The 13,834-nt window shown below is 40.0% G+C and overlaps 2 protein-coding genes across 3 annotated transcripts in view; one reads left to right on the top strand and one right to left on the bottom strand.

The window, feature by feature from the left end:
- TARBP1 (tRNA guanosine 2 -O-methyltransferase TARBP1) overlaps positions 1 to 10,552 on the top strand; it is a 29,276-nt gene extending 18,724 nt beyond the window's left edge. The window contains exons 19-30 of the mRNA XM_081186196.1: positions 358 to 429; positions 1,209 to 1,329; positions 2,587 to 2,697; positions 3,085 to 3,234; positions 3,545 to 3,631; positions 4,650 to 4,846; positions 6,366 to 6,447; positions 7,743 to 7,914; positions 8,110 to 8,295; positions 8,709 to 8,833; positions 9,396 to 9,532; positions 10,208 to 10,552. Coding sequence (XP_081042322.1) covers positions 358 to 429; positions 1,209 to 1,329; positions 2,587 to 2,697; positions 3,085 to 3,234; positions 3,545 to 3,631; positions 4,650 to 4,846; positions 6,366 to 6,447; positions 7,743 to 7,914; positions 8,110 to 8,295; positions 8,709 to 8,833; positions 9,396 to 9,532; positions 10,208 to 10,367 — 1,600 coding nt within the window. The 3' untranslated portion in view covers positions 10,368 to 10,552. The remainder of the gene's footprint in view (positions 1 to 357; positions 430 to 1,208; positions 1,330 to 2,586; positions 2,698 to 3,084; positions 3,235 to 3,544; positions 3,632 to 4,649; positions 4,847 to 6,365; positions 6,448 to 7,742; positions 7,915 to 8,109; positions 8,296 to 8,708; positions 8,834 to 9,395; positions 9,533 to 10,207) is intronic.
- Positions 10,553 to 10,881: 329 nt separating this feature from the next.
- COA6 (cytochrome c oxidase assembly factor 6) lies at positions 10,882 to 13,811 on the bottom strand. 2 transcript variants are annotated; one of them, XM_081186245.1, is made up of 3 exons: positions 13,684 to 13,811; positions 11,774 to 11,919; positions 10,882 to 11,248 (listed from the first exon to the last, which is right to left on the bottom strand). In XM_081186245.1, the coding sequence occupies exons 1-3, from the start codon at positions 13,757 to 13,759 to the stop codon at positions 11,153 to 11,155; spliced, it is 318 nt and encodes a 105-aa protein (XP_081042371.1). In that variant the 5' UTR covers positions 13,760 to 13,811; the 3' UTR covers positions 10,882 to 11,152. The 2 variants fall into 2 exon arrangements, with proteins under 2 accessions (XP_081042371.1, XP_081042372.1); XM_081186246.1 differs by lacking the exon at positions 13,684 to 13,811 and adding an exon at positions 13,252 to 13,677.
- Between the last annotated feature and the right edge of the window lie 23 nt (positions 13,812 to 13,834).

Below are 13,834 nucleotides of genomic sequence, written 5' to 3'. Positions count from 1 at the left end.
GAGATATTAACAATACATACCAGACTTTTCATATAATAGAAATTATAACAAGTCTATAAAAATAAAAACATGGAGATGTTAACATGGAGAAATTAAGGAAATTTCTCAGGGTAGAGAACTACATTTCCAGCAAACCTTAGTTTCTGAAGCTCTGCACAAATTTCCTGCTTTATTGTATCATCCATGTATAGGCTGGGGGTGAAGGGGATTGTTATGATTATGATGTTTATGTTAATAATGCAGAACAAAGAAATTTCTCCCTTTTATGTGGATTTCTGATGGCAGGGAACCTTAAACTATAATAAGTAAATATTGAAAAAAAAATCTATTTTTTCTTCTCCTTTTAAATACATCAAGACTCGTTCAGGAAGTATGTGCTTTTATAGAAAATCTTGGAGATGAATGTGCAGCAAATGTTGTTACAGAAAGGTCGGTATTTTGTCACCTGGTTTTATAATAGTTATAATTCACTGTATCTGTACCATTCATAACATTCATCTCCCCACTTCTGTTTCTTCTGAATCATTGTTTCCTGAATTGTGCTTCAGAAAAAATTATCTAAACAGTAGGGTGCTAGGAAGTCATCGTGAAAAAGAAAATAACAAGGAAACTGTGCTCTTACAAACATTGTAGCCAGGATCCAGAGAACTGCACAACTAGTTTTGTTCATCCAGTGCAATTCTGGGCTTGTGTGTTTTGAACAGCAGTCTTCCATGCTTTTGAAACTGAGGAGAGTTTCAAAGGTTGTTTGCTATTTGAAGATGGGAAGTGAAAAATCCTCCTAGGCATGTCCCAAGCCTTTTGGACATGTGTAAAATAGCTCTTTAGATTTTATTTCCATGATATGGTCAAACAGAAACAGCATGTTGAGCTAGGTAAATTCTTAATCTTGCTATAAGAGCCACATTTGGCTCCCCCAGCCTCAGATTCCTCATTCCTGATCTATGGCATAAATCATGCTGGATAGCTTCAACAAGATTAATTCTACAGTTTCAAACTTGATCCTGGTAGGGCATCTGCCTGTAAAAATGCAAGTGTTTGATTTATCCTAGAAGCCCAGCCAAATTAGAAGGGGGGGGGTCAATTATTGTGTCTCCCTTAAGTATATATTTGCACCACTGAAATATAAAGCTGAAATGGGGAGTGACTCATGCAAAAGAAGGGAGCACACGGTCAGAGGAATAATAAAGTAATATATTGTATTACAGTACGAACAGGGATGACCATTATGTGAGAGTTTGTGCCATCAAATTTCTGTGCTTGCTGGATGAGACAAATACATTGCACAAGAAGTTTATAGAAGACTTTGTGATGAAACTACTTGATAGGGTAGGTATCTGTTTATGGTGCTTTGTGCATATGTTTTGGCTTTGACAATTGGACTGCTCTGGTTGCTGGGGACATAGCAGCCCCCCTACCCTCACAGAGGTTATTTCCATACTGTTACTATTTTGTGGCAATCATGCCCTTCATTTCTTTGCTTGCTTTGCTGTCATTGTAGCTTGTAATAAAGATAAGATGGAAAATAATGGATGGAAAATGTGAAAGCCTGGGATGTGTGAGTGAAGCAGCTTATCCAAAAGTTGCTGCTTATATGACACCTATTACCGTATTTTTCGCCCTATAGGACGCACTTTTCCCCCTTCAAAAATGAAGGGGAAATGTGTGTGCGTCCTATGGAGCGAAGACGCCATAGCCCCGCGACCCTCTCCCGGCTGGAGAGGTGACACGCGGCTATGGCAGGAGCCTCTTTAGCCACGCGCCACCTCTCCAGCCGGGAGAGCGCGCATGCGGGGCTAAAGAAGCCATAGCTCCACGACCCTCTCCCAGCTGGAGAGGTGATGCACGACTATGGCAGCAGCCTCTCCGCTGCGTGCCTTTCCGCTGCTCCCCGACCTGGTGGGCTTCCCCCCGCCAGCCCCAAAGAGCAGGTCGAAAGGAACCTGAAGCCTGGAGAGTGAGAGGGGTCGGTGCGCACCAGGCTTCCAAGCTGAACGGCACCTTGTTTTAGAAGGGGAAAACAAGAGGGGGGAGGAATTCTCCCCCTCTCTGCGCAGCGCCGCTTCGCTGAAGGGGCACTGGGCAGAGAGGGGGAGAATTTTTTTCTTGTTCTCCCCCCTCTAAAACAAGGTGCGTCCTATAGAGCGAAAAATACAGTAATCATGGGGCAAGATATACAGCATCATTGTGTTAGCTGCTTCAGAATATGTAAGATTGCTCCTGAAGAAGGAACCAGTTCCAAAACTAGATTGAGCTACACTAAACTTGAATAGTTGTCGCTTTTGAGAACCAAAACTCCTTTTTGCATTCTGTGTATACTGTAGGTATCTACAGCATTCAAATCCAGGATCTATTTCTGCAGCTAGAGTACTGTCATCTTTATGAGAGTTGTGTACAGGGTCTTCCTTACTTGGGAATCGCTGCATTCAGTGATCTTTCATCCAGCTTGGAGGTGCTAGGAAGAAGTATCCTGCATCTGCTGTCCCTTTGAGCTAGACTCTCCCTTGTGATTAACCTTTTCAACCAGAACTGACAGAAACTAAAGTACCAAAGCAGTCAGCTTGAGCAAATTTATATTCTCTGCAGGGTGAACTCATGTCCAAATCAAAAAACCGCTATTATGTGAACTCCTTACAACACAGAATTAAAAATCGACTGTGGCAGACATTGCTAGTTCTGTTTCCAAAACTTCATGAGGTACTGTTTTTCCACAGCATTTGTTTTTATTACTTATTTTATTACTTATGAAGGAAAAGTTAATTAATAAAAGAGCTTTTTTATTTATAAAATGGGGTGCATAGTACCACAAGTATGTAAGACTTCCTTCCAGCATATAATTCCCCTAAGAAGAATTGCTTAGAATTAAGAAGTTAGGTTACTTTTGTGGCTGTACTATTAGTTTTCTTAATTGACTGGCTAAATTGAAATGATTCATTTGCTCTTTTACTGCTTTTTATTTTTTTTGTTTGTTGTCTGTTTTGAAAGAAAACCCTTTTAAAACCCTAGGAAGGAAAGAGTTGTGTGTGTGTGATTGATGAAGTAGCTTTACAATATAATTGATTTCATACCTGTTATTTTATCTAGGATATTTTAACAAGAACTATTGACAGGATTCTACAAGCTGGACATAGTAATAATCAAGCATCAGTAAAGTACTTAATAGAATGGAATATCATATTGATTCTACATAAGTTACCTCATTTTCTTCAAAAGTTCTGGGATTGTTTTAACTATGTGAGTAGTAAGGTATTTAGTTGTTCAATTGTGAATAAATCATATATGTTTTTATTGAGTCCTCAAGTACTTTTCAAGTATTAATTTTGTTTTTCTTAAGTGGATTCCAGGGACAGGGGTAACATTTACCATTGAATATATTGACGCTGATAATATATGTAATAATTGTGTTAAAGCAGTTAAGCCGCTGTAATATGCAGGCATGAATGATTGTTTCTGGGTTCAAATTTGGTTGATAAGCTGTAATTAAACTATAAGGAACTACATGCATTGGGAAACCTTGATACTAACACATGGCTTATTTTTCCAGGGTGAAGACCAGCTTAAAACAAGCATTTGCACATTTTTAGCAGTGATGTCACATTTTGACGTAATTCTCCAAAACATATCTGAGAAGGTACATTTTTTTGGTTGAAACTAAGAAATGGGGTGTAGGGAACAAATAATAATAATCCGCTAACTATATCTTGTTGAGGTTACTGCAATGTGTTTTACGGGGCTGCCTTTCAAGACCACTCAGAAACTTTAAAGACCAAGACCTATCTACTCCAAACCAGTGGCAAACCACTGTATAGCAATTACAAGCCAACTAGCAGGGTATGAGTGCAGTAGCTGTCTCTCCTGCTGTTAATCCCTTAGCACAGGCATAGGCAAACTCAGCCCTCCAGATGTTTTGGGACTACAACTCCCATCATCCCCAGCTAATAGGACCAGTGGTCAGGGATGATGGGAATTGTAGTTTCAAAACATCTGGAGGGCTGAGTTTGCCTATGCCTGCCCTAGCAGCTGGTATTCAGAGATATGCTGCCCCTGATTCTGGAGGTAGAATATGGTTATCATGACTAGTAGCTGCTGATAGCTCTGTCCTCCATTAATTCGTCTAATCCCCTTTTAAAGCCACCTATATTGGTGACCATCACATCTTGTGGTAGCAAATCCCATAGTTCAGCTATATGCTGTGAAGTAGTACTTCATTTTGTCCATTCAGCTTAATTAGATGACCTGGGTTCAGGTATTTTGAGAAAAGGAGAAAAACCTTTCTGTATCCATTTCCTCCGCACCTTACTCATCTTACCCCTCCTGGCATCATAATAATAATTTTTTATTGTTTATTTAAATTAATTTACATTTGCGGAGTTATATGTTGGTTTATAATGCTGCAAGTTAGCTAAGAGTTGAAGGCTATGCATAGAAGAATAATTTTATATGGACTAAAAGCTGGAGTAAATCTTATGTTTTGATGTAGGAGTTCTTGATAAAACTTTAGTTGAACTTCCCGCTCATTACCGTGTCAATTTAAAATTGTTTCACATTAGGAATTAGATGAGTTATAGTTATATGACTTCTTACATATAGTTGTATTACTTCTTACAAGAAATGAATGAACTACTAAAGGAATGCCTTTCTCCCTCTAGACACCAGCCTTAAAGAAAGCCCTCGTCGTTGTTCTACAGTGGTGCTTCCATCACAATTTCAGTGTTCGACTGTATGCTTTAATTGCCCTTAAGAAAATTTGGGGAATGTGCAAAGCATTGTGTGTGGAAGATTTTGAAGCTTTAGCTCCAGTTATTGAATGTAGTCTCAATCAAGCAGAAAGCATGCATGGAACAGGGTTAGTAGCACATAATTCTTTTAAAATACTGCTATGAAACTAGTGGTGCTCCAAAGTGAAAACGCTTTCTAGACCACTTACGGATGAATCTAATTTTCTCAAGGAGCACTTTGTTATACCCATAGTTGTGTTGTCTCATTTGAACAAGGTAGAACATTTTAAAATAAACCAAATTCAGCAGGAACAGATAAAGTGAAATTATGAAAAATGTCTGGGGATCTCCTTTTCATCAGAAGCATACCTGGCCTGTGAAACAGAAAACTAGACTGCTTGTCTCTTGAATTTTAATAAACTGACTTGCACTCCACTTATTTGAATATAGGTCAATCACTTCCATATTATTATTGATGGATTAGATAGAAGATACTGGTGGTTTGTGGAGTAAAACGGAGAGACCAATAGTGTGGCAATTTGTTTATTCTTTGGGAGACTGTGAGGTTAAATTGATCTGAAAGTGCTGCATTAATATATGACTTAATGTCTGGAAGAATGTTGAGTGGTGAACCAAATAAGGCAGGTAATAACCGTGTAGTTGTATAAAGTAGGATTGCTCTTGTATAGTGCATTGTATATAAACACAAATAATAATGAAATCGTAAGCATTTTTACACAGAAGAAAGTCCCATAGAGTTCAGTGGATCTTACTCTTGAGGTGATTATGCTTAGAATTGCAACTTTGAACTATGCACGGTCTGGGGAAGAAGGTTTTATCCTTTGAATATGTTTCATTCATTATATTGTATTATATTATATTATATTAACCTGGCCAGAGCCTCTGAAATGGGACAAGATATAAATTTGATAACATATATATATATATATATATATATATATGTGTGTGTGTGTGTGTGTGTGTGTGTGTGTGTGTGTGTGTGTGTGTGTGTGTGTGTGTGTGTGTTGTGATTCACAGACCCACAAATGAGTTATCCCAGCTGTTTGTTCTGCAGCAGCTTCCACTGCCAAATCATGGAACTACTGTTTAAATTCCATAAAAAGCAGCTGCAATATGTAATTTGCCCCAAGTGTTTCAGCACAGAAAAGGGCTGGAAGAATTGTGATGCATATTGCTTAAAACAATTGAGTTTTATCAATGAATCAATGAGTCGCAGCCATAGAATCTAACTCACAGATATGTGTATGCTCAAATGTGATTTATTCAGTGGAGAGACCTCAGCTTAGTGTGAAAGGAAACCATGTGGAGATCAGGTCCCTCTATTGAAACCACGTGGAGCTCTTTTAGTGCTTCTGCACCACAAAGAAATTCCCTTGATCGAGGCGATGTTGTGTAATACCTCATAATTACCCTTGTGCTTACTAGTTGGAAAGTGACCAAATCGTAATAGAAAAGAAGAATTATGCTGCAATCCTTACCCGACTTATCTGGGAGTAAGCCCCATTGAATTAACTAGGACTTACTTCTGAATATACATGGTTAGGATTGCCTTTTGGTAACCTTCTAAAAAGAGGCTTATTGAGACATTTTCTTGTCGTACATCATAATATTATCCTTACAATGCAGGAATGCTAAAAAGAATTGGCAGCGCATCCAAAAACACTTTTTCTTTGAAAACTTTCATCCACTTAAGGATTACTGTGTTGAGGTAAGTACATAAATATTCAGTGGTTTGTTTATTTGTTTTTTTAAAAAACAACCTTAGATCTGTCTAATTGATGACACTGCTAGTGTGATCAAGGAGACATGGCTTCAAATTTCCACTCATTCAAGAAACTAACTGGATGACCTTGGGTTATTAAGCAAAGGCATTTGTGTGTGTGTGTGTGTGTGTGTGTGTGTTGAAAACATCAAACTCACTGCCAAAGTCATCCTAATTCTGCACCATATTGTTTTTATATGTGTGCTTACTTTGCCTAATGTACAGTTCAGTCCTGTGCATGTCTTCACAGGCATGAGCCCCATTGTTCTCAACAGGACTTACTTCCAGATAATACATGATTGCTTCCTTATTCAGCTTTTGCTACAGGACCCTTAAATCACACATCCCAGATATTTGGAAATTCACTAAGCCCCTTCTGTTTCTTGAAATTTTATCCAATATTGTACACATTCATAAAAGCTAGAAACAGACATTAAATAAGAAAATGAAAGTCCAGGGTCTGAATTTCACAGATGCAATTTCAGGATGTATGCAACCCTGAACCTCATATAGAAGGCTGTGCTTTGAGAAATGACTACTTACTTGGAACATGTCTTATTTTATGGAGTGCCACTATGCAGTTAGAGAAGGTGGGCAGAGCAGTTCACTTAGGGTGGAGAATTTATGGTGGAAGAACCACCAAATCCAGAGTCCTCCTGACCAAGGTGGAAAGGCACAAAGTACACCAACTCCTGGTATTTTCCCTCCAATGTCAGGGGAGTGGGAAGGTTTTGGATATGGCAGATCTTCTTAATATACCCATAATATGTCCATTTTATCTCCCTACTGTCATTGCAGGTGGGGTTGTACTCTAAATATGCTTGCCTTCCATTAAAGTCAATGAGATTTAAGCCCAATCATACCTTGGAAGTTGAACGGAATCCATTCCGGAAGTCTGTTCAACTTCCTAAACATTGGAAAACCAAAGCGCTGCTTCTGATTGGCTGCAGGAAGCTCCTGCAGCCAATCAGAAGCCGTGGAAGCCCTGTTGGACGTTCGACTTCCGAAAGAACATTCACAAACCGGAACACTCACTTCCGGGTTTCGATCGTTCGGAAGCTGATTTGTTCGGGAGCCAAGGCATTCAAGATACAAGGTACGACTGTACACTGAAATATCAGTAGGACAGACCGAATCATCATTTTGTTTCTCTTATTATAATAGGGCACTTTGACTGGTTCATGGCTAGTATACTTCGGCATTTTCAGTGCTAGTTCAATTTTCCAAATATTATTTTTCAGACAATATTTTACACCTTGCCGCATCTTTCAGAAATTGCAGAAGAGGAATTGATTTCTCTATCTAAATTTAAAGCATTCACAGACATCCCACTGAGCTCAACATTTCCATTCTCTCATTCTCGAACTTCACTTCTTGATCTGAAGCAGTGTGACTGGTCTCAGCAAGATTTGGGTAAATAACTAGCGCTGGCTTAAATAGTCACGTATATTTTATATACTTCTTTTAAAATTAATTGTGCAGTATTTTAACAACACAAAATGTTAAATGGTTATGAAGAATATTGTCTGCCCTCAGTATTTAATTTCTAATATGCTAGGATTCTCAGCAGAGTTTGTTGCATTCAGGTAACTAAATATTCAATCTTAGGTTTGAGTTCAGCTGAATCAAGCAGCCAAAGACAATGGACAGATGTTCAAAAAAAGATAATTCCTTGGAAGGACAGTACTCCTGATCTGGAGCTTGTATTTCAAGATCGGGCTACTAAACTTGGAAAAGCAAACAATAAACTGATTGTAGTGGCTTCACTCATTGATAAACCTACCAATTTAGGAGGTAAGATCTTACCCACTTGAAACTACTAGTACTTGAAAGTATGTTATGTGACTTACATTTTTTTAAAAGGAAACTTTATATATTCAACCTCTCTATATAAAGGATTTCCAATGGAAATTGCATTTAATCATTCAAACTACAGCACAAAAGAGAAGTGCCTTTCACTTCCCCCCCTGACATTACCATAAATTAGTGTACTTTAGCCACTTTTAGTAATTAGTTGTTTGCAGAGCCATGTTATAGGCTGATGAGGATGCTTAGTTTAAGATCTTTAAGGGAAGAGTGAGTCATGCTATTGTATTTTTGTATAGCCTGATAGACCCACCATGAATGCCCTTCTTCAGCATCTAAGTGCGCCATTCAATTAATGAAATATGACTCATATTAAATGAAAGTGTTCTGCTTCTTTGTAGGCTTGTGTCGTACATGTGAAATATTTGGGGTGTCGGCTCTCATTGTTGGCAGCCTTCATTATATAAATGACAAGCAATTTCAGTACCTCAGTGTTTCTGCTGAACAATGGCTTTCCCTTATTGAGGTGAGTAAAGAGTATATTACTTGTAGACTACTTAATGTAACTTAACTTGCCTCAGTTTTTCATGAATGGGCTTGCCTAACACTGTATGGGATTAAAATTCTTTATGGTAGTGTTGAAGTGTTATGTATTAGTCTGCTACCTTTACAACTCTTTCCTGTGATTGACTGGGTTAAGCCTCTGGCTGTTCTACTACAGTTACTTTGACATTTCTTTGATTTCAATGGGAACGTTAAGCATGTGTGTTCCTGAATATATCTCTGGCTAGCATTGCTGGAGTGTGGGCTATTGTCTTCATAGCTTGTTTGTGGCATTTCTGGAGGCATCTGGCTGTCAGTTGGAAACGAGTTGCTGTACTAGATGGATTCCCAACCTGATCCCTGCTTTTTTTGTTTGGCTTTATGAATCTTATAAAGATACTGTATCGGTCCACATGATGTTAGCCTTTCAGCTGATCAAAATCTGACATATTTTGACTGATACAGCTATTTGTACTGTATATTAATAGAGGTCCGCATTCAAACATTTCTAAACTAATCTCACTTTTTTAAAAATAAATGTGCAGGTAAAGCCATTCCAGCTTGCTGATTATTTGGAGCAGAAGAAAATGGAAGGCTACACTATAATAGGTGTAGAGCAAACGGCTAAAAGTTGTGATCTGACAGAATATTGTTTTCCAGAGAAATCCCTCTTGCTGCTGGGGTAAATAAAAAAAACAAAACTTTTTAAATATAACATGATTCTAAATAATTTTTTGGTAGTGGAAGCTGAGAATTGTAGAGTTTGAGGGAAATGAAAAGATCAGCTATAATTGTTGTTCCCATTTACTGTAGTGGCTGAATAGGACTAGAATAGAAATATATGAAGGCCTCAACCACCCAACTGTCCATCATTGTAGTTTTATTTCTGATGGTCCCCTGATGTAGAACTCACTCATTCCAGATATTTTTGTCCTCCCCATTCAACAGGGCTGTAGGCTTATTTTTCATGTGCTTGAAATGGATGTAAAACAGTGACACATGAGCTAATTACACCATATAATAGCACTGAGCACTATTTTTAGGGAATGAGGCAGGAGTCTCACTCCCTAAAAACTGCACTTGATCTGTCTTAAAAGCAATATTAGTTATGAAAGGGGACTGAGGAAATGTTATCACTGTATCACAGTGCTGTCTTCTCTACTAAATATATGATTAACATTATCTGGCCCAGTAGCAGCAGTGGCTCCTCAAGCAGGGTCTTGTTACCCAGTATCATCTTATTTTGATACTTATTTTGTTTAAACCTGGATCTTTTTGCATGCTGAGTAGATGCTCTTGGACTGACCTGCATCCCCTCTGCTAACTGTGATACATGTTTGTGTGCTTTTCTGGTCAGAAATGAGCATGAGGGAATCCCCGCAAATCTGATTCAGCAGTTGGACACCTGTGTAGAAATTCCTCAGCAAGGAGTTATCCGGTCACTTAATGTCCATGTAAGTGGAGCTCTGCTCATTTGGGAATATATAAGGCAACAGATCGTCAAGGGAAAAGAATGAAGATAAATACATGAATCTTGTCAAAGCTGTTGCTGATGGTGCTAAGAAATTCATGGAGTAGAGATACTGCACAAAAGAATAAGTTTTGTATTTTGCATGCCTTCATTTTTTAAAAGAACTCAAATGCCTTAAACCATGACTGTATTGAAATATTCATTGATGATAAATATTCTTTCAGTATGCAAGTTTCTTGGTGTAGATTATGTTGCTGAAAAAATCTCTTTATATTCTTCTTAGGTGGGTTCCAAATGACCATTTTGTAGCAGGGTGGCAACTCAAGTTTGTGGGTTCCCTTCAACCATACACAGAGCTGCTGGGGCAATGCTTCTATTTTATCAAATTAATATGCAAACAGACTCAATGTGTACACTGGCATGACTGCACAATAACTAGCATTTGGCTAATTTTATTTATTCACTTGTGAAGATCGACTATCAAAATGGATGTAAGCATTCTATTAATACAAAGGAAAGTACTTGAAAGAAGAAACTGGTAATGAACTCACAATGTAACATTTGAGTAGATACAGTGCACCACTTTGCCCTTTATTGGTAGTAGCAACTTCAGTGAGGTGCGGTTGGGAGCCTCTTCTCTTCACCATGCTCTTCAAAGTACATAGGGGCTAGGAGCCTTCACACCGATGCCAGATAAACAAGTATAGCTTTTGAAATTATTCATAGGCCATCACTGTCCTTTACTGATACTGACACTTTTAAGTATCACTCAAGTGCTCTTCTTCTGCAAGCTCCTTTGTCATGGCTGTATTTATAAAAGCTGATGAGTAGCTATGACTTCTCAGTTGTCTCTGAAGGCTGAAATTCTCCTGCTTCCAACTTTGCTTTATATTTTAGATAATCTCTTCTTCTATCAAAATATTTAACCTGTTTTGAACAAGATCACTGTTAGGAAATGAGATTGACGCAGTAAAATTCTAGTTTAATGAAAACAGGAAGGACCTCTTTTCGATTGCAGCATTTCAGATCTGGATATGTAACCATGTTAATCTACTCTGAACATTTCAGGGTCCTCAACTCCCTTAAGGGAGAATTCTCCCCTAGTTCTATTACCAAACAGTTCTAATGTCTTCTTACAGTGAAATGTGGGGTGCCACAATCAACCCTACCTAATTGGTCAGGCAGATATCTCTGAGATGCTCACACAACCCTTGAGGTATTTGATACAGAACACTACAATTTACATCCCTATCAGTGCTATGCCAGTTTATAGGGTTTATCTCATTGCTGGCAAAGACAAGTACATACTGGAAACCTAGGAAGCCACCTTACAAGAGTCAGACATAGCCTAATATTGTCTACAGTGACTGGAAGCAGCTCTTCAGGGTTTCAGACAGGAAGTCTTTCTCAGTCCTATCAGAACTATTGGGGGGGGGGATTTGTGCTGCTTACCCACTGTTGTGGACACACATTTTCAAAAGAGCACCTAAGTTTCTCACACTTTGATGCCTCTTCCATATTATCATCTAAGCACTTCCAATACTCATCCCGAGCTCCCCAGCAAGCCTTCCTTTCCTTCATTGATGGGGCTGTCATTTCTGTCACAAGAAACAAAATATCACTGTTATTCTTGAACTACTTGACATAACTTAACAAGTCACCATCCAATCCTACACTTTATTGTACCTAAACTGTTTTTACTTGAGTCTAACATTGAATGTAAAATGTTTTAAGTGGGTTTTTTAAGTATTTTGAAAGGCACTGTATTTATAAAGGCACTGTATTCATAAGGGTGCAATCATAGCTGTGAAGCCTGATACTTTGTATGTAGCATGTCAACATTGTTACAGTTACAAGAAAGTAGTTAAAGGCCTATGTCAGCTATCTGAAGTATAACTGTGAACAGCTAAAATAGGGGTGGTTAACCAGCAGCCCCCCAGGGGTTGTTGGACTACCAACTCCCATCATCCTTGACCATGGTGGGGGCTGATAGGAGCAGTAATCTAACAATATCAAAAATTAGCTGCCCCGCCCTGTAGCATATAGCAGATGATCCTGACAGTAATTGCCCGAAAGCACTGTCACAGCCTTGTCCAGTCAATGTGGTCTGGTGGTCAGTGGAGACAGAAGAACCTAGAAAGAGTTTGAAGAGCTGAAATCTCTTTGCCATATCCAGCAATAACTGTCTTCACATTTTAAGAGAGCAATTCTTGACCAGGATTCAGGTGATTTAAATTCAGGCACAGCCTGCTTTATTGAGCTTTGCTTTACCATACTTTGCATATATTTCCCTTATATATAAGGACATTGGTGCAACTGCTGGCAGCCCTTACCTGCCACCACCTCTTCTGGTCACAGGAGTGGAGCTCACTAGGGTTAGAGTTGGCTTTTTTCTAGCATGTAAAGCACTGTTCGACTCATGTCCTGCTTTGGGGCCAATGAGAGATCAAGACACGGGACTAGATGGGCCATCTGTCTGATCCAGCAGGCGCTTCTTATGTTTTGGGAACCTTTGGAGAGGGTGCAATTGTGTGGGCCACAGTCTGCCTTACTATTACATAAATATACTGAGATTCCAGGGTTGGCATTGTTTGGTTCACAGCAGAGTCTAAAGCCCAGAGATTTTAACTGTAGTAAAACAAACTGCCACACCTTATGTTTAAGGAGGCACCATTTCATAAGCTCTCCGGAACGGGATCTTCTTAAAAGCAGACAACAATGTCTACAGTGCACTGTTACTTAGTATTTCAAGAACACCAACACCATGTAAGACTGGTTCATCGTACAAAACTGTACTGAACACTAGAAACCCTACACTTTGCCACCTGCATTGGGCACATAAAATAATCCCAGGTTGTCAGATGAAGAGTTTTAAGAAGCCCCAAAAAACATTGTATTGCTGGGCAGTTGCCACATTGCACGCGACCAACCTGAGCTGCTGAACTCGGGGCTAAAGAACGGGGCTCCCCAGGACACCTATCCCGAAAGTCCAGTTTCTGCCGTGAGTCGCCGAAAGGAGAGCGCGCGGTCTCTCCCGCCGTTTCCCTCCCCGCAGAGCCGCCTGCAGGGAAGGCGCCGCGTGACCGAGTCCCGCGCCCTCGCCGCGGCTGGAGAGCGGTGCCAAGTGGGCACAAGGCAGGGGAAGCGCGCGGAGGAGGCTCTGCTTGCCCTCCACGCTCGGCTGCTGCAGTCTTGGGAGTCACCTCCTACTCTCCACCCGCAGAAGGGCTGAGAAGGGTCTCCCCGCCTTCTCGCGCTCAGAAGGCTCTCTCCACCCGACAGAAGCGGCCGCTCCTCTGCTTGAAGCCAGGCTCCCGACCTCCAGACAAGGTGAGGATTCTACACCCGCCGCCCTCACTTACCCGCCGCACTTCCGGCTGAGCGTGAAAAGCCCGGATGTTCATCCAGGTGACGAACGCACACAAACCGGAAGCGCATGCGCAGTTAACATGGAGCGCCTGAGCTTATTATGACAACGCGGAGGCGGAGAAGAGAGGGTGTCTCTCTCCGCCT

The sequence above is a fragment of the Podarcis bocagei genome (assembly GCF_964188305.1).
Source record: "Podarcis bocagei genome assembly, chromosome: 3".
In the NCBI taxonomy this organism is placed as follows: Eukaryota; Metazoa; Chordata; class Lepidosauria; order Squamata; family Lacertidae; genus Podarcis; species Podarcis bocagei.
This window is presented reverse-complemented; position numbering and strand designations above follow the sequence as displayed.

Coding starts and splice junctions, on each gene's coding strand:
- COA6 (XM_081186245.1), bottom strand. CDS start 13,759: ATGCGCTTCCGGTTTGTGTGCGTTCGTCACCTGGATGAACATCCGGGC. Junction 11,920..13,683: donor CTCAGCCGGAAGTGCGGCGG/GTAAGTGAGGGC, acceptor TTCTTGTGACAG/AAATGACAGCCCCATCAATG. Junction 11,249..11,773: donor ATGTGTGTCCACAACAGTGG/GTAAGCAGCACA, acceptor TGTTCAAAACAG/GTTAAATATTTTGATAGAAG.